Genomic DNA, 18,812 nt, shown 5'->3' with positions numbered 1-18,812 from the left:
GTATTAAGCATCCTGAAATTTCCTGTGTGAACTACACCTTTGGGTGAAAATGTGATAAGCATTAGCACATACAGCTGCAGGTCAGTATACAAAAAAAAAACACAACAGGCCAACGTTCAGCTATTACTGAAATATTCTTTTGGTTCATGGAAAAATTAAGCTAACTTTATGTGTTAATGTGAAAATACTGATGACGAAACCTGTTAGCATTTCAGACAACAAGCTTGTCTCACATCCCCCCTCAAAAAGCATTACAGGCTGTGTTTGTGGTTTCCTTTGATGAACCTTACAGAAACATTTAGGAAGTGGAATTTTTACTATGTAAAACATTTTGACAGGTATGATTTCATACAAAAAATGTGAGAAGAGCAGATGTCTCAGAGAAATTCAAATACAAACTTACTTATTTGAAAGAGTTACATTTAAAACTTGTGAAAATGCAATAGCCCCCAACAATCCATGGTTTACACTGTAACAAATTTCTGTAGTTTTCACAGCATTATTACTGTAAAATGAGCAAATGCTTACTGTAGAACTTGTTTACAGCATGTTGCTGTAGATCTGCAAAGCATCATGGTCTTTTTTCAACGGCGGGTAAATTCTACAGTAAAAATATTTTTCCTGTGAATCACAATACAGCAATTTCTAAAGGATTTTTTTCTTCAGCCAAGGAAAGCTACGAGATTCCACACTTTCATCTGAATTTTTACTTCAGAAAGGTAAATTTGCTAATTTAATTCCAAAGTTGACTCTTGTAAAGTCTGTTTGTTCAACTTTAAGAGTGCACTGAGAGAGAATGAGCAGCACACTTCACCGTCTTGTGTGTGCATTTTGTAATTTTATTACCACAAATATATATTTCTGCATGATTTCGATATATTTTCTAGTTTGGCAACATTTTATAACGTCATTAGTTTAGAGAAGGATAATAATTTAATAATAATAGTAATTGGCCGTGTCTCAATGCTTGTTTCAGAATATTAACAATTATAAAGTTGACTGTTATTCTTAGTTAATAGTAAATTGTTTAATATGCTTATGACTTGCGAATCTAATGGTCAGTTAACTTAAATAAACCAGGGCTGATGACGTATGCGAGTGCGACCTCCGCAGGCTGAAACCAGTCTCTCGAGCTGAAAGAAAACGGAGCTGAGCAGATATGAGGTAAGACTTATATATCCAGTCTTTAATTTAATTATAGCGTTAGCATTGTGAACCAAAATTAATTTAAACGTGTGTATTTTTGTATTTATTGGCGCGATATTCGTTTAAATCTCACGTTTTTTTCTCTTGCTCGCTTACGTTGCTGCCTGAGGAAACGAAGCGGGCCGATTCGAAAGAAAGCATAACACACATTTTTCATAATTTCACGATTTTTTTACCGTTTCTTGGTCACAAAGTGTAGTTTTAGGACTAGTTCAGTCGAGAATGTATATGTATTATATTTAAATCTACAGTCGATTAGTAAAGATAGCGCCTGTTTGAACGTTTGCTTAGTGAGATTCGGTAGGTATGAGAACCAAAGCATGAGCGGACGTCAGTGTTCACTCGCCCCGCTGACCAACGCCCTCTCTGGGCTACATCTCTGGGAGATTCCCTGGCTCTCATGTTGGCCTTGTTTGTTTTTGATCGTCAGGAGATGATCAAATCAGCAGTATTTGGTGTCATGATGAAACTATTAATCGTTTTCTTATTCATATTTAGTGTCTTTTGTGTTGTTATTGTTTTGGCGCGAGGTGAAAGTTAATTTAACTATACATGTATAACGTTACTATTGCTTTCCCATTTATTATTAACGCGATACGAGCACTCGATTATTATTAAACTTAGTTCTTGTCAGTACTATATAAAACTGTTTTTTATAAGTGTCAGAGAGATGTTTTTGCATGCTGCTCATAAATATATCAGTGGCGATATCTCATAACATGTTTTAATAGTCACGTCACGATAAAATAAATGATCAATGTCCACATTTAAAAGCTGCGGTGCTTACCTGCAGTTCCACGGTGTTTTCGCGTTCTGATAAGAGATATTGCTTCAGAAAAAAATAGTTTACATTCCTCTTTCCAAGTGTTAATCGTCCACACGATGTGACAAGACATAACTCCCATTAAAGGTGCAGTGTGTCTCTTGACAGAAATGCAAAATAATATACAAAACTATATGATCAGGGGTGTATAAAGACCTTTCATAATGAACCGTTATGTGTTTATTAACTTAGAACGAGACCTTTTTATCTACATACACTGAGGGTCCCGTTACATGGAAGTCGCTGATCTTTGACGGAATAGTCGCTTCCGATTGGGATTCACAGACTGATTTACGAGCTATAGGCTTGTCGCGATAGTCTGTGAAACGGTGATTACTGGTGCTTCAGCCTCTCACCGTTTAGATCACTTGCCCACCGCGACACCGTCTTTCATCAACGTTTTGATATTTTTCTTGTAATTAAATCATTTAGTTTTGTTAGAGAGAGCAAACACTTACAACTGAATGGTCTTACTCGTTTTTGTTATAAAATTTATTGGGCCGGGCGTATGCAAGCGCTGTGCCGTTATCAGTAGAATATCGCATAGCTCTTAGCCAATCAGATTCGAGAACCGGAAAGAACTGTTGTATAAATTAATATATCAAACATGTTAAAGTGCACAGAAACCATGCAACAGGAAGAAACTGTTTTTCTCTTGGTTGATGCAAGTTATTTTTGTACAGTATTGACACACTTTTACTCTTATGAATATTGTACTTGTGATTTCTAAAAGTTATTTTTTTGTTTGTTTATTTTGTGTTACAGGAAACTTCCACCTACAGTAAGCAGATGCTGAGGCCCAGATTTCCATGCTAAGCACTCCAAGGCTCATCATGCTCGGTATGATCCCAGCACTCAACATAATAGATGCCAATTTTAGGGGTTACTTAATCTATAAAGCGTATTTGTATCAAGTCACTGTGTGAACAAAGTTTTATGTCATCTTGCACGTACATTCCAAAATTCTCTAGTGGTTATTGATCTAATAGGAAAGAAAGAGGTAGTTATGTAGGGCTAGTGTTTTCAATAAATTTTGCTTATGTAAAATAGTAAACCATATCAGATTGAATACTGTGCAATGTCAACTTTTATTTAATATTTTTTAGGAGAGTCCAATCTGAGGGCAAAAAATGGATGCTTTCCATCGAGTGCAGAGTTCTCCTCCAATTGAGTGACCGTTGTGATTTCACTTCTGCTCGAGCCTTTTTGTGTCATACTATGTATGAGGCAGCCACTACATTGGGATTTATCCAGAGGTAAGCACTTATTTGTTTTTTTATATACACTGTAAAAAATTTATATTTTAAAAAATTGTGGAAACTGAAAGTTAAGTATTGACTCAACATATTGCTTTCAAAAAATTCTCCCCAAACAAAAATATGCATTGTGGTAATTAAAACATAAAGAATTGGCTTAAAACAAAAATGTATATTCACCGAACATATTAAACTCTGCTCAGCCAATTTATCGTGTCAAATGAAAAATCTGAGTTGACTGAACATAGTTCAGCCAGAAAAGCGTATGGGAATGCACCTGACATTAATTGGCTTCAGTGTGGATGCGTGGGAGTTGATGATCGACATTTTTTACAATAAAGTTATGGTAAGTACTTAAATATTTACATTTAAGTCACTTTTAAGTATTTTTAAAGTCATTTTCTAGTTAAACTGAGTGAAAATCTGAATAATTACAGCATACAAACAAAAGCATATGATGTTTTCTCCTCAGTGTAACGCACCGAGCAACGCTTCATTTAGTGAGGAAATGGCAAGGTCACTACAACTTTCACAGTGAGTATATTATATTTGTATTTCTTATATAACATATTTGTATGAAAACTGTTAGCTTTTTCGAGATTTAGGTGCGTTTTTTTATTAAGAGCCGCTGCGCCGCGCCCACACGTGCACACATAGACATGAAATGCTGCTTGCAACCTCCGCCTTTCTAGAGAGAAATTGTCGTGTTTTTTAAATAAATGAATATATAACGAGTGTGGGGGCTTCTGTATTTGGCCTGGACGTAACGAAACTGGCGCATTCTTTACTTGTATTTGAATGTATGCAGCACTGCGCAGACAAATCAACCTATGACATCAAAGTTCCGCGAGAGCCATTCACAAGCTTATATCTCGCGTTACATTGATCTCATGTGCCAATCGATCTGCGCCGCGCTTGCTGCCGTCGTCATCTTGCGTCAGGAAATCCACGAGGGGTAGATAGATATGAATAGGACGCTCTCTATCAGCTGGTGTTGTAAAGCTGCTGTTTATATTAAACGGCGCAAGTCTCAATATCAGCGCGTTGACCTTACTGTAAGTAATCGAATATAAAACCAACACGAAGTAGCTTAACATTAGTAGCCTACCTATAGGTTTGCTTGAACAATTCATCTCTTAGAAAATTAACCATAGTTTTACTATTGTTTGTGTTGGATAAGCATATAACCACACATTTACCATAGTCTCACTAAAGTATATTTTAAGTGAAACTATAGTAATGAAAAATTTCCAATACCAAAATAACTGTACTTCTATATTAAAACTGTTTTATTTTCATAATGTTGAACAGCAATATAGCTAATAGCAGACGTTTTTCTATGTTCAGAAGTTTAAACTTTGAGGATATTCTATATTGATCTGGTTTTATTTATTACATTGTCTTCATTTGGTACATGTACACTCAGTGAGACTTTTTTACTTCTTACAGAGTAGCAAGGCTTTGGTGATTTACACACGTGACATGAAAATGGGAATTCGTGAAAAACTGAGCAGTTGCTGATCCATGTCAAGATTCATTTCCAGTGATCCTGTTGTGATTGAAAATTTGTGATACTTTATGCCTTTAATTTGTAGAATGTTTTAGTTGTTTAATGTTAAACTGTTTTGAGGCATTGTTTAAATGTTTAAGTGTTTAAAGTAGTTTCATAAGCTCTTTTTTTCGTGTGAGAATGTTAAATTCAAGTGAAATTGTGATTAACATTGGGTGAGGAACCCTCCCCACTTTTATATTGGTGTTTTTGGAGATATTTGTAAAATATCTTTTCTAAACTTTTTATTAAAAATAATTATTTTCCAATGTCTACTGTGCAATTGTATGCAGACCATTTCTGTATGTTTACAATTTTAAGGTATTACAAATAAATAAAAAATGAATAAAATGTTACAAAATAGTTTGTGTGTTTCTTTTTCTATTAGGACAACGGGAAATAAACAATTCAGCATGGTTCCTTATCAATATAATTTTACCAATATACATTTTCAGATTGGGTAAATAAAAAAAAGAATGCTACCACAATTTTAAAAAGTTAATTGGGCAAAAAACATGGTTTCTTATTTTCAATTGGCTCAACCTGTTATTTTCCATTGAGCTAATTTTTAAAGATCGTTGCCACAATTGATAAAATTCCATTCACAGAAAATCTATTGGCCCAAGTGAAAAATGTCAATGTTACCAGTCACTAGAAAATTTTGAGTTAGGGAGGCAAAGTGTTTTTTTTTTTAAATGAACTGTTGTGCTATTGTTAAATATCAAACGTTTAATTTAACTCACCATGCAAAAGGTAGAAAAGCAGCACAGCTAGTCTAATACAGTGGCAGCCGGTGACTTCTTTTTTCGAGGGCGTTTGTCACAACATGTTTGTAGCCCATCATGTGTGTGGTTCGTCATTTCAAAATATGTGTTTGGCGCGTCGAGTGAAACAATACTTTTCCATTCACAAATTAACAAATATTTACAATAAATTTCACTGTTGTATCACTAACTGTAAACATGGTATTGTGGCAGAAATTTGGGATATTCATGTATAATTTTATAATAGTATTAATGTAGACAGTTATTAAATATTAAATATTAGATTTTACTCAACAAACCACCAACAGAGCATATAAAAAAATTAAAATTGTTTATTTAAAAGTAAAACACTGCGAAGTAAACTTTTATGTATATGTCATCAACCCATCTGTCTTGCTTTTACATTAATAGTCAATTTCTTTTATTACAGGATAGAGTCCAGCCCAGGAAGTCAACTAGTTCATGTCCAGATTTAAAAGAATAATATTTCTGAACAAAAGGTCTTGGAGAAAAACAATATTCAGGTTTGAAATCCTGCTGTAAATGTAAATAATTTAACCTTTATGCATTTGTAATTTACCAGAAACTTTTTAATAAATATTGATTGTTTTGTGTGTTCAGAAAAAAAGTGTTTTTGTATGTTCAGAAAAGTGTTGAAATTAAATGAAACATTCACAAAAAAATGTTAACATATTTAAAAAAATGTATATGTTCAGAAAAGTTTTGAGATGTTCACAGAAAAAATGTATGCTATGCTATTTTTAATTTATGAATTTTTGTAATTTAAAGTGATAAAATAAATGGCATTTTTGTGACACACAGTGTCTTCATTTTACAGTACACAAAATAAATGCAGTAATCCCTATTACAGTAGTAGTTATGAAATACAGTACTGTGATTATTACTTTAAAAGAGTTTACAGTAATTTTAATTTTACTGCAATTACGTTTACAGTAAGAATACTGTGAAATGAAATACAGCAACTTACTAGCTAATTGCTGCCAGCAAGTTACTGTATTTTTCACAGGATTCTTTTTACAGTGTACGAAGAATTTAGAACAGTTAGAGGACGTTTTTAGGCACTTTGCAGTCCCTTATGTCAAGTTTACACTACAGGATTTGCAAGTCATCAAGCTCGCCAACAGGTCAGACTATTATTGGGGGCAAATCAACTGTGACCTCCGGTTGCAGATTGTTTCACATATAGTGTGAACACCCCAATGACTTAATGATGCAAGATTAATCAGAGAGCAGGCATGTAGTCTGAACAGCAGAGTGATCGGCCAACGTTTAGTCATGTAGTGAGAACTTTGCATTAGCTGTTGTAAATTCACTTTAAACCTCTGCTTCATCTGTCTTACTGCTTTTATAAAACGGTAATAACATATACAGGTACCTGATGAGGTTTCATAAAATAAACACACAGAGTGAATTTGTAATGCTATTGATAAAACTTTTACTCTTCTACTAAGGAATGTAGTTCTTCAGAAACAATTCATCTGGTTGCCAAGCAACGCAAAGACTTAATGTACTGATGTAATGTGGTCACAGGATTATGTTTTGAACGTGGCTTAACCAATTATAATGAAGAACCAAAACTTTCTGTTTTATAATAGATTATGTATTTTTGTAGGCAAAACCCAAAAGTGAGTTAGCATTTTAGCACTTTCGATTCCATCGTCCCGAAGTCAATGGATTTTTAAAAAAGGGGGTTTTGGTTAAACACCTTCAATAAATCTTGGATGAACACGGCCGATGACTTATTTTTTGAGGGCGCACGATGCTCAACAGATACTTGCTTAAACTCATGGATGTGTAATCGAGTTTACTGTTAAGTTAGTGTCTTGTGAGTATTTTGTGAACGTGAGAGTCTCTTTTATCATAAACCCTTCTGAAGCATCTGTAGCAGGCACGTATTTTGACAAGACGCATGATGCACATGGCTACCATGACGCAATAAACACATATTTTGACGTTGGGTTTTGACGTCATATTGACGTTGGGTTTTGATGTCAGATTGACGTTGGGTTGTGACGTCAGATTGACGTTGGATTTTGATGTCAGATTGACATTGGGTTATGACGTCAGATTGACATTGGATTTTGACGTCAGATTGACGATGGGTTGTGACGTCAGATTGACATTGGATTTTGACGTCAGATTGACGATGGGTTGTGACGTCAGATTGACGTTGAGTTTTGACGTCAGAGTGACATTGGGTTTTGATGTTGGGTTGTGACGTCTTATATTTTTAACCTTTTAGTATAAATGTTTAAGAATGTATAAAATATAAAATTATAAGTATATTTTTGCAGTCTATATAAATATAAATATTTTAAACAAGTTATGTTTACAGGTTTGTAACATACAAGTTACAGATAAACAAGTTACAGTTTGTCTTTACAGATGAACACAACATTATGAAGTTGAAGTGTAAATGCTGGAAATATAAAAAGCCACATTTTGACTTCAAAATTAACAAATGTGTTTATCTGCCCTGCTGAAAAACCAGCATACCAGCAAGACCAGCATTTGGTGCTGGTTTGCTAGTGAACACCAGCTAAACCAGCACCAACTTAACCAGCACCAAACCAGCATTAGCACCAGCTAAACCAGCACCAAACCAGCATGAGCACCAGCATCCCATGCTGGTCATACCAGCAAGACCAGCATATGTTGTGTTTTGGTGCTGGAATGCTGGTGACCACCAGCTAACCAACATCAAACCAGCATAGACCAGCATAATTCCGATGCTGTTTTTTTCAGCAGGGTGTGAATATTGTCTTATTGGACAAAACATGTAACGTTAAGTGTCATAAACTTTTGTTAAACACATGCTTATTTATATGCAATAATCCCCCAAAAATATGGGATAAATAAAAAACGGGCTTTTGGCATAGAAAAGAAGGGCTTTTGGTCGAGGGAACCAGTGTCCCAGTTCCGTGTTATTGGCCTACAAAAATACGTAATCCTTGCCGCACTCTATTAAATATTATATTATAAATAATTTAGCGTCACAGTACAAACATCTGGTATATCAGGGGTCTCAAACTCAAATTGGCTTGGGGCCATTTCTGAGATTGACATTTAATCGGAGGGCCGCAGAGCTATTTTAAGGTTAAAAAAGTACAATATTTCTGTAAAATTAACTGTTAAAATTCTATTATTTAATGTATAATAAAAACAATGTTTTTTTATCTTTTAAATATACATTATTTTATATAAGTAAATCGTTTCTTAACCTTCCCTTTAATAACTAAGGCCTATTAAAACATTGCACTAAACTAACAAATAAAATTTCTGTATACATTTATAAACTATTATAAAAATCAGTAAGTGTTTGTGTTTTGATTTTTTTTTTGGATTGTTTACAGTCATAGTATTGATTTATTATGTTCCATCTTTGTTATTCCACAGTTTTAATGAATTTGCTATTACAGGTATATGTTGAAAAACATGAATAAGTGAAAGTGATCCTAAAACTTTTGAATGGGTAGTCAATGTTACATAAGCTAGTTCAACTGAAAAAAATTATAATACTAGGTGTAATTGCATAGCAAGATAACGTTACATAATAATCTATTATACTTCATTATATATAGCAGTATACATACTTTTATCCTCTGTATGTTTCTCCTCATCTTTCCTCTTTTAATCTGGGCACTTTGATGGCAATTTTTCTTACCTGTAGTTTATGTGTTGCATTACATCTATGGCTCTGCCTCATACATGCGGTGTCTCCATTGGAAGCTGTGACTTGTTGATGTGAGCCCCACCGCAGCTCTTCTCTGAGTAACAGCTGATATTCACCCGGAAGTAACAAATCTTCTCTGGACAAACACAACAAAGTCCCGACCAGATTAACTGATTTCATGGTGACAATGAATCTATGATTGACGCGAGGTTCAGATAAGGAATTAAAGTCCGATCACGCATTCCGTTATCCTCGCAATCACGGAGCGCGCGCGGCTCATGGCTGCGTAGCAACGAGTGACGCCACGCCACGGAGCGCAACTTCCGCTCCCGAGCACTTTAGAAAGTAAGAAACGCCTTGACTCGTTTTAACACACGTTGTTAGACGCGACATGCGAACGAACGTTTAAATTAAAAATGAAATTAATATGAAACGAAGTGAATAAAAATCTTTCTGCGGGCCAGATTATGTTATATTGTTGAAAGGTGCCGCGGGCCGCAGAGAGGGGGAGGGCGGGCCGCAAATGGCCCGCGGGCCGGGAGTTTGAGACCACTGTGGTATATGAAATATTTCAAACTTTCCAATGAAGTTCTAACGACTATCAACAATCGACTGTTCAGGTTCATTTACTTTTCCTGTATCTGTTTATTTTATCGATTGTCGATTATTACGCCTGCAGTGTTCAGCAATGGCTGACAGCACGGATGAAACAGTAGCAGCTTCTAAACAAGAGGAAATTTACAACTATCGAAGGAGGATTAAACGTTCTCCTGAGGAGGAGGCGAGATTAGAAAAAGAGCATTTTTGGAATATCATTAATGCATTTAAATATTACAGGTAGGTGACTCAACGGCAACAAGAACGATGCATACATTACCTTTTCTAACATGTAAAACCAAGGTTTGTTTTATGTTATTTACATGACCCATTCGTTCGTATTTTAGAGTTGTAGTTACGACATTTATATTTCGTAGCATTATTTTAATCTTTATTAACATTTGATCTTTTGTTTACCCTTTTCCACAGAATTCATGTTCATGAACGCGTGAATCGAGCCGAGAGGCATTTCCGATGCCTTCCAGATCATCACCAAAAACTTTTGACAAACTTCCTTCCCAACCTGTCTAAAATCCGCTACTGTATTGACCGAAACCAGGAGGTGCTGCAGGCCATAGTGCACAACTGCATCTATATGTTTGAGAACATGGAATATGGAGAGGATGTAGGTGGCATGCACTGGCAGTAGGTCTTAAATTTGATAAATAATGTATTGGTGTATTTGCTGATGACAAAAACGTGAATAATTTGAGCTGTATGGTTAAATGCATTGATTTGAATGTTTTAGAACTTTTCAAAAGAGGACCCAAGAAAGGTACGGCCTGCCTCGACTTTTGACATGGACAAGCTGAAGTCTACCATTAAGCAGTTTGTACGTGACTGGAGTGAAGCAGGGAAAGCTGAAAGGGACAGCTGCTATAAACCTCTCGTAGATGAAATCCAGAGACTTTTCCCCCCTGACCAATGGTAAATATATTCTGATGAGCCAGCATTCTGTGAAAACATCATAGGCTATCTTAGGTATGCAGTTGTGACCCTCAGCTGTAATGTGAAGGACATTCATTTTAGTACTTAAAGAGATAACATGAAATGTAACTTAATCCAGGTGCCGAAACTGTCCAGACACAAACTGATAACGCAAATACCAGCAAACCAAATAAAACCAGATGTTTTTAAAGTTATGTTTTTTTTATTTCTATCTTTGCAGTGATGTGTCTCAAATCAGAGTGTTGGTGCCAGGAGCAGGTCTGGGTCGGCTGGCATGGGAGATTGCTAATCTGGGTTATTCATGCCAAGGGAACGAGTGGAGCTTCTACATGCTCTTTTCCTCTAATTTTGTTCTGAATAGGTAAACACATTTTCATCTTCACTGTAGAGGAGAGGTCTCATTGAAAAAGTGTATTACTTGAATTTAGCTATGTATTTATCTATATTTAGGTTGTGTTTTCTGCAAACTTTGGTTTTGTTTACTAGAGCATTTTCGTTTTAAAACGGTGTTTTCAAATGAAAATGATCCTTATCTATACTGGCATTCTAGAAAAGATCTACCCCCAACACTATACACAACCCTAAACACGTGAAACATGACCATTCACGCACACTGGGCTACGTACACACCAAACGCGGGGCATCGCGTTACTTGCTCTAGATTACTCGTGGGATTTAACTTTGTGTCATGCGAATTTTTCACTCAAGTTGAATATTTTCAACTTGGGCGAAGACGCGTTTGAGGCGAATAGCGCATGTTTTCGCAGCAAATGCGCCGCCCATATCGCCGTCAATCGCATCGCTCCAGATGTGTCTGATCGCGTCTTTGCATTGACTTTGTATGTAATCTACTCGCGCAAATCGTTGAACTCGCGTCTGGTATGAACCCACAATAAAAGAGTTTATTGCTCAGGGTTTCCCGCAGAAATTTGTTAATTAAGGTGGTTTCGGACTGAGGGCGGGCGTATGCGTCATGATGAAAATTAAAATATTTTTATTTAAAACACTCAAATAAAACTTTATTTTGAAGAAACTATGACAGAAAATAAACACATAGATTATTAATTAATTAAATGTTTTTAACAGATACTTCTTAATGGGAATAGCTGCATGATGAAGTAAAACTAAAGGGTTAATAAACACAAACCAAAGCAGATGTTGTAGAACGTCTGGCGAACGATGATGGATAGCACAAAATTATTACTACCACTATTAATTACATTATCTTAAAGGCGTGTAACTACTGTAGCATGTAAATAATGCACATAAATAACGTGAGCAAGAGCGCTCAACAATTATATCTAATCAACAGGCACGTGCAACCTAGCTAGCAGGTTGCTCAAACAACAAAATCACCAGCTAACTTACTTTAAAAATGCAAGAACTATAGATGAATACAATAACAGGCATAAATAAACCCAAAACATAAGTCCACCTACAGTTCTTAGGACACGCATTTTATAAACTGGCTATCCTCCAGACATGACGGACCACGTCTTATCTCATTTCGCCTGTGTGGTGCGCGTGCACGCTCGCGGTGTGAAGCGCGTCCGCACTATTCTCCCAGATGTTTTATCAACTGGCTAGTTATCCTCCAGACAGTGACGGTCCGGACCACGTCTTTCTCATTTCGGCCATGTGGTCCGCGTCCCCGCTCGCGGTGTGATGCGCGTACACGCTATTCTCCGAAATGCACTTGACGGCCTTTTGTGCAGCGATTTTTTTTTTTGGACGACCTACTTAAGGCGTTAGGGTTTCCAAGCTTAGGCGGGCCGCCTTAACTGAAATGTGCTGCGGGAAACCCTGTTGCTCTAATGGTGTGTGCACACCAAATGCGAAGCAAATCTGCACATTCCTAAAAATGTTTTGATGGAAATCCAGCTAACGTGGACACCCACGTCTTTGTTTACATAAGGTCCGTTTACATAAGGTCTGTCTACACTGCAGCGCAACACCAGAGTTTTCAAACTAAAAACTAAAACAGGGTCTTCAGCATTTACAAAAATCTATGTTAATAAAGGACAAAAACTCTGGAGTAGTGTGTATGCCAGGCCTAACCGTAGAAAAAGTAATGCATTTTTAAATGAAAATGCACTAATGTAAACACTTAAAAGTATATTTCTCTCTGGCTTAATAAAATGTACTAATAGACCGTTTCAGCAGTAACAACATAAACAAGCGGCTGTCGCGGTCCGCACGTATCTTTCGGTAAACTCCGCTAAGAATAAATAACAAAAAGTTATTTAAACGTAGTTTATTTATATAACAAGCAAAAAAACAACACATAGATGACCTAGGAAACCAAAACATTTCTTATTTTCAACGAGGCATTTGTTCAAGAGATCAGTTTAGCAACTAGTCAGACCAGTAAGGTTCGGATCCAGACGTGTATCACGTGCGTCCGATGAAACTGTCTATAGCCCCTAAGAATAATATTTTTGGTGAACTGACTGTATTTCTGTTAGTAATAATGTAGGGTGTAAAGCGAAGTGTACTTTAACTTTTTTCCTTTTAATTTACTTTCTTCTAGAACTTCACCTTTTAGAGTCCACGTAGTACAAAGCTGAATAACCACTTGTGTTGATCCAATCAGATTAAGGTTTAACTTTAAGTAAGTTGAAAGGTTTTGTCTTTTAGATGTGATGGGGAGAATACTTTGACTGTGTATCCCTGGATTCACCAGTTTAGTAATAATAAAACGTCCTCGGATCAGACGAGACCCGTGACTTTCCCAGATGTCAACCCCCAGAGTCTCCCGCCAGACTCTGACTTCTCTATGGTCGCTGGAGACTTTCAGGAAGTATACACTGATCCAGGTCAGTATACACTGGTCCAACCGATACAGTGTTTACACTTTTTGGGTTAGTAAAGGCAGCCTACAAATAGCTTACTCTGCATTTTTTGGTCTCTTATTAGATATTTGGGATTGTGTTGCCACATGTTTCTTCATTGACACTGCCCACAATGTTCTTGATTACATTGAAACCATCTGGAATATTCTAAAACCTGGTGGTGTCTGGATGAATTTGGGTAAGTCACATCTAATGTCATCTCTTAACCAGGGCTTTGAACCAGATTTTTTCCCCAATTGGTTCGTTCCGAACAGAAACGGTATTTAAACTTTTCTGGTTGCGGTTCAACCCTAAAATTGACGTTCCTGAACCGATTAGGCTGGGTACACACCAAAAGATTTTTTTACATCTTATAAGATTTTTAAAATGTGATAGACCACATACATGAGTTTAAAAAATCCTAGATTTAACCGTTTGCTCCTATAGTGTGTGGGGTGCCATTATGTGTCAAAGACAGCACACCACACACAAACAGATTTTTAACCAGAGTCTCGACTGTGAGCACAGGAAATCCCACAAAATCTCGCGACTTCAGAATAAGCATGGCGGACGATATGCAGGAAGAAATTTCAATGATAGTGCTTGGAATAATTTTTACAAGACACGTTGTATAAACATTCGTGCTGTTGCCACAAATCAACAAGCTGATCCTCCATCTCTGCTGTCCACATCAACTTCACTTTGGCCGTTTCTCAATCCGAAGGCTGTAGCCTGCGGAGGTCACATATGCAGGCTGCATACGTCATGAAACCTGGTTTATTCAAGTTAACTGAGCTTTACATTCGCAAGTCATAAGTTTATTACAACAATATACGATAAACTCGGAATAATAGTTAATTTTATAACTGTTAATATTCTGAAATAAGACAGTCTTGATGACGTATATGCAGCCTGGAAATGCGACCTTCGGATTGAGAAGCGGCCTTTGTGCTGCGCCATGACTCTTCCGTCTTCCCTCATCTCACTTTCTGATTGGATATGGTTTCGTTTCACGTGATAATCTCAATAGCGTGCTCTCGTTTGTCCTCGGGATTCCCCACACACACCAGGATTCGCGATCGGCGCGGCTCCGACGTTCTTTCGCGCAGGTTCGGACACTCTTAACACACCTCACACGAAGGGACAATCTGATAAAATAATCTGTAGAACCATCGCGATACTCGGGCCATAGCTAGGATTGTCGGAAGGGGGGAAATCGGCCCAAAATCAGCCCGATTATCTTTTGGTGTGTACCCAGCCAAAAAATAAAGTTCTTGAACCGGTTAATAAGGTTCCATGTCAGCTGTGGGACATACAAATAAGTAGGCTGATCATTAGGACATTAAACTTAAAATATTAGTCTACATAATTTTAATTACTTGACTGTAATTCTGACATGCCTACATTTGTTGAGTGCACTTAAACACGCGCACACACACACAGATGGAGGACGAATTCCAAAGGGTGCTTTGGGAAGAAGATGCAGCATAAAGTGTCACTCCACATAAAGTGTAAATTACGTTGTTTTTCAGTGCTTTATTCGCCAAATGTATTTTAATGGACTACAGTATGGGACACAGTAGCCCAACTCTCTCTCAAGTTTATACATCAAGCGTTCTGATCTTTGAAGGGCATAGGGATAATCACGTTTGATTTGGACCGGACCCATTCAACCGCATGTGCGTGCAAAAAATTGCTCACTTTAGCGCCTTTTTGTGGTTAAATTGTTTAAAATCACTTAAGTGTTAACATTTGCAAGACTTTGAAACACGTGCAAAAGATCAACTTTCACCCTGTTTAAATTTGCGTATTAATCCGCGAATCAAATGCGAGCCGAACCGTGGGTCCTGATCTGTACGGATCACGGATCAACTGCGATCTTGAAAAAACAAACATCTTGAGATACTTGGTAGATATTTACCTCTTATGATTGAGCATTAGAGACTTGGGCTTGAGTAGGCTACTTCCTTACTTCCTGCTGGCAAGCTTCTCATTTCTCCGATGAGTCAACGACGACCGGAAGTTAACTTCACCGAGTATTGCACAGAAATTTTGTCAAAGAAAGAAAAAAAACGGTATTAACCGGTTACCATTATTTTAAATAAACAGTTCTGTTCCGAAACATATATTTTTTTAAAAAGTTTCTGGTTTCTTTTCTGTTTCTTAACTTAAAGCTTATATATTGTATTAGAGGCATAACCCATTGTTTGTTTGTTTTTGATCTCAAAGGTCCGCTTCTCTACCACTTTGAGAACATGGCCAATGAATTGTCCATTGAGCTAAGCTATGAGGATATAAAGGCTGCAATTTTAAAATATGGATTTGTTCTGGAGGTAAGTTTTAAGCAGAAAAATCATATATAAAGCCATATTTCAGTCATTTTTTACATAAACTAATCGGACATTCATGTAACATTAAAATCAAAGTACCAGGTTGCTGGTAGGCAGGGTCACATATTTTCCTAAACACATATTAGGCCTGATCATATTTCAACCCCACTTTGTCTCCAAGTAGTTTTATATTCATGAAAAGTTAACTCTTCTGTTAATATTTTTTAATTATATATATATATATATTATATTATATTTCTTTCTTCATTTTTTTTCTACAGTTGGAAAAAGAGTCTGTGGCCAGCACGTACACGGAAAACGATCGCTCCATGCTCAAGTACCTTTATGACTGTGTCTTTTTTGTTGTACGGAAACCAGCAGATCAGTTGATCAATGGAGATAAGACACCTAAAGATGACCAGACTGAGGATTATTTACACACAGGAAACACAGAGAAAAACACAACATTAAGCTGAGAAGACTGAAGCTTTGTATTAATTGTTGACCGGTGGTCTTATAATAAACTGTAAAATGTATTTTTTTTAACCATGAATGCCAGCATCATAGCAAAATCCTGGTAACAGAACAAGATTGGAGTTTTAAAGTGTACTGAATTATTTCACATATTTACCAAAAATATTTGTCAGTGTCTCACTTTGCATTGTTCTCAGGTTTTGGGTGCTGCTTTACATCCTACAAATGATACATCTAACTTTACATTTCAGTGTTTTCTTAAAGAGACACTCATGTCATTCCAAACTTGTATGGCTTACTGTTTTCTGCTGATCAGAAGATGAACATTAACCCCCAAACCACAGCGACATTTCTCAAAATATCTTTTGTATTGTGCAGAAGAAAGTTTACATGGTTTTGAGGGCAATAACGTGAGGCTGAATAAAGGTTGACATAATTGTTATTATAGCGTGAACTATGCCGTTAAGCTTGTTTACATTATTACAGATTTCCTTGAACTATTTCCTTTAATAACTCCAGCCTCTTTGAGGGACTTTGTTGGCTATTAAAATTGTAACAGTTGGTAGCAATGAAATAAGTTGTTTTAAACTTAACAGTTTGTGATTATGGTGTGCATATGATGCAATAAAATTGTAATTTAAATTATTTGAAAGTCCATTTTGGTTATTACTTTCCACGTGAATGTTTGACATTAAGATATTTCTGTGGATGACAAAACCAGAAGTGTTGTTCAAACACTCTGTCAGCAGGGAGCGCTATTTTTCAAACGCGCTTATCAACTTTATCGACGACACAACTATCGTAAACAGCACGCTGAGCTGAAGACGAGCCAAGCTAATTTCAAACAACTAGTCGCACACATGACCAAGCGGAGAGCAGAGAACATTTTGCCTCCGGATATTATTCCCCATAAAAGATGTTTGCGTTCTCTTTCCAATATCGACGACAAACCGGTGGGAGGAGGAGTGACCACCGTACAAAGCGGTAATCCACCACAACTTCCATCAAATCTTGGACAGCGGTGCAGAAAAAGGCCAAACTATAACGAAGACCCACCGAATACAGATGACATGCCGAAAAAACTACCTGCAAACAGGGTCAACCCAATGTTGGGAGATAAGAACACGTGCAAGTCTAGAAAATTCGAGGATGCTGGCAAACCTGTCGCGCGACAGCAATCGCACGCGCTTGAGGTTGAATCAAAGAAAGAGAAAGAAGACAAAAATACCACCGGGGATAAGGTGAGGTTTAACAAAAATAATACTTTAGTGTAAGTTTGCACACTTGTGTTTTGAATTGTCACGTTGAATAATATGCAATGATTGTAGATGAACACATGGTGGCGTTGCAGGATTGTATTATGAGTGGTATCTTGGATTCTGTATTTTTTTGTATCCCACTAGGTGATGCACACAGATGAGGATCTTACTGCATTTAATTCCTTCCAGTTCTGGCGAGTCCCACTACCTGAGTTGGATCTTTCTCTCCTGGAGACCGAATCCTCAACTAGGCCCAATGACACCATTTCCACAAAAGATTTAGAGGCGATGGAAACCTGAGGAGCATTGATGCACATATTAATGGTGTGGACAGGCTTGTTCATGCTGATAGACGTTGTTGTGACCTGACCTTTGGCTACTGATGATATACTGTGTAACTCAGTCTGGATTTGTAGCCTTTTGCTGTGTGGAGGCCTTCAGCAGAAGCACTCATTAAACATGAGTACATATACAAGCTTAATGTGCATCTTTCATGGATGTCAAGTGATCAGAAGCAGGTATTTAGTTAACGTGCGTGCACTTCGAACTCGTCATGGATTTATGTCAGTAGCTCTAAAAGACCCTGTTTTTCAGAATAAAGATGTATATTTTTATAATGTCTAGTTGTTGTTAGTCGGTTTGAATTTTTTCATTGTTTATTTTCTTTAAGCAGCTATTTGTAAGATACTTTACCAGTATTTTTCAGCAGTATGTGGTACAAATTTGTATGTTCCGGCAGCCAATATTGTAAATTGTCAACGGCAATACAAATTTGCTAGCACTGTCTTTTTAATCTTTGACATAGAAAAGTGTTAGTTTGCAGATCTTATTTTGAATGTTGCTTTATCCAAGGGGTGTTAATATTAACTAAACAAATTAATTATTTAACAAGAAAACTAGAGAAACGCATAGCTCTGTGAAAACTAAATTTTAAAGGGGACGTATCATGAAAATCTGACTTTTTCCAAGTTTAAGTGCTATAATTGGGTGCCCAGTGCTTCTATCAACCTAGAAAATGTAAAAAGATCAACACAGTAACTTAGTTTTGGTAAACCATTGCAAGCTTGTGAAAAAAATAGAA

General features: G+C 36.7%; 2 protein-coding genes and 1 long non-coding RNA gene across 8 annotated transcripts; all 3 read left to right on the top strand.

Moving 5' to 3' along the window:
* Positions 1 to 484: 484 nt before the first annotated feature.
* Positions 485 to 6,344, top strand: LOC129442606 (uncharacterized). 6 transcript variants are annotated; one of them, XR_008643920.2, is made up of 6 exons: positions 490 to 1,164; positions 2,795 to 2,869; positions 3,136 to 3,285; positions 3,489 to 3,631; positions 3,758 to 3,819; positions 4,735 to 5,315. It is a non-coding gene; the product is annotated as an uncharacterized lncRNA (long non-coding RNA). The 6 variants fall into 6 exon arrangements; XR_008643919.2 differs by having other exon boundaries at positions 485 to 1,164; positions 3,489 to 3,819; positions 4,735 to 5,316; XR_012365180.1 differs by lacking the exon at positions 4,735 to 5,315 and having other exon boundaries at positions 493 to 1,164; positions 3,758 to 4,313.
* A 3,566-nt stretch (positions 6,345 to 9,910) lies between these two features.
* carnmt1 (carnosine N-methyltransferase 1) lies at positions 9,911 to 17,117 on the top strand. The gene is made up of 8 exons (XM_055199077.2): positions 9,911 to 10,129; positions 10,319 to 10,514; positions 10,638 to 10,816; positions 11,058 to 11,198; positions 13,475 to 13,653; positions 13,754 to 13,867; positions 15,898 to 16,001; positions 16,280 to 17,117. The coding sequence occupies exons 1-8, from the start codon at positions 9,981 to 9,983 to the stop codon at positions 16,472 to 16,474; spliced, it is 1,257 nt and encodes a 418-aa protein (XP_055055052.1). The 5' UTR covers positions 9,911 to 9,980; the 3' UTR covers positions 16,475 to 17,117.
* A 121-nt stretch (positions 17,118 to 17,238) lies between these two features.
* Positions 17,239 to 18,354, top strand: LOC129440042 (uncharacterized). Its single transcript, XM_055199081.2, has 2 exons — positions 17,239 to 17,713; positions 17,876 to 18,354. The coding sequence occupies exons 1-2, from the start codon at positions 17,333 to 17,335 to the stop codon at positions 18,029 to 18,031; spliced, it is 537 nt and encodes a 178-aa protein (XP_055055056.2). The 5' UTR covers positions 17,239 to 17,332; the 3' UTR covers positions 18,032 to 18,354.
* Positions 18,355 to 18,812: the final 458 nt, after the last annotated feature.

This window comes from Misgurnus anguillicaudatus, chromosome 22, assembly GCF_027580225.2.
Source record: "Misgurnus anguillicaudatus chromosome 22, ASM2758022v2, whole genome shotgun sequence".
Classification (NCBI taxonomy): Eukaryota; Metazoa; Chordata; class Actinopteri; order Cypriniformes; family Cobitidae; genus Misgurnus; species Misgurnus anguillicaudatus.
Note: the sequence above shows the minus strand (reverse complement) of the source record. Positions and strands in the feature narration are given on the sequence as shown.

What these genes read in the sequence shown, in the direction of transcription:
- carnmt1 (XM_055199077.2), top strand. Translation starts at nt 9,981, where the DNA reads ATGGCTGACAGCACGGATGAAACAGTAGCAGCTTCTAAACAAGAGGAA. An exon ending in AATGCATTTAAATATTACAG is followed by an intron (nt 10,130 to 10,318) that starts GTAGGTGACTCA and finishes CCTTTTCCACAG; the next exon opens with AATTCATGTTCATGAACGCG. An exon ending in CTTTTCCCCCCTGACCAATG is followed by an intron (nt 10,817 to 11,057) that starts GTAAATATATTC and finishes CTATCTTTGCAG; the next exon opens with TGATGTGTCTCAAATCAGAG.
- LOC129440042 (XM_055199081.2), top strand. Translation starts at nt 17,333, where the DNA reads ATGACCAAGCGGAGAGCAGAGAACATTTTGCCTCCGGATATTATTCCC. An exon ending in AAAATACCACCGGGGATAAG is followed by an intron (nt 17,714 to 17,875) that starts GTGAGGTTTAAC and finishes GTATCCCACTAG; the next exon opens with GTGATGCACACAGATGAGGA.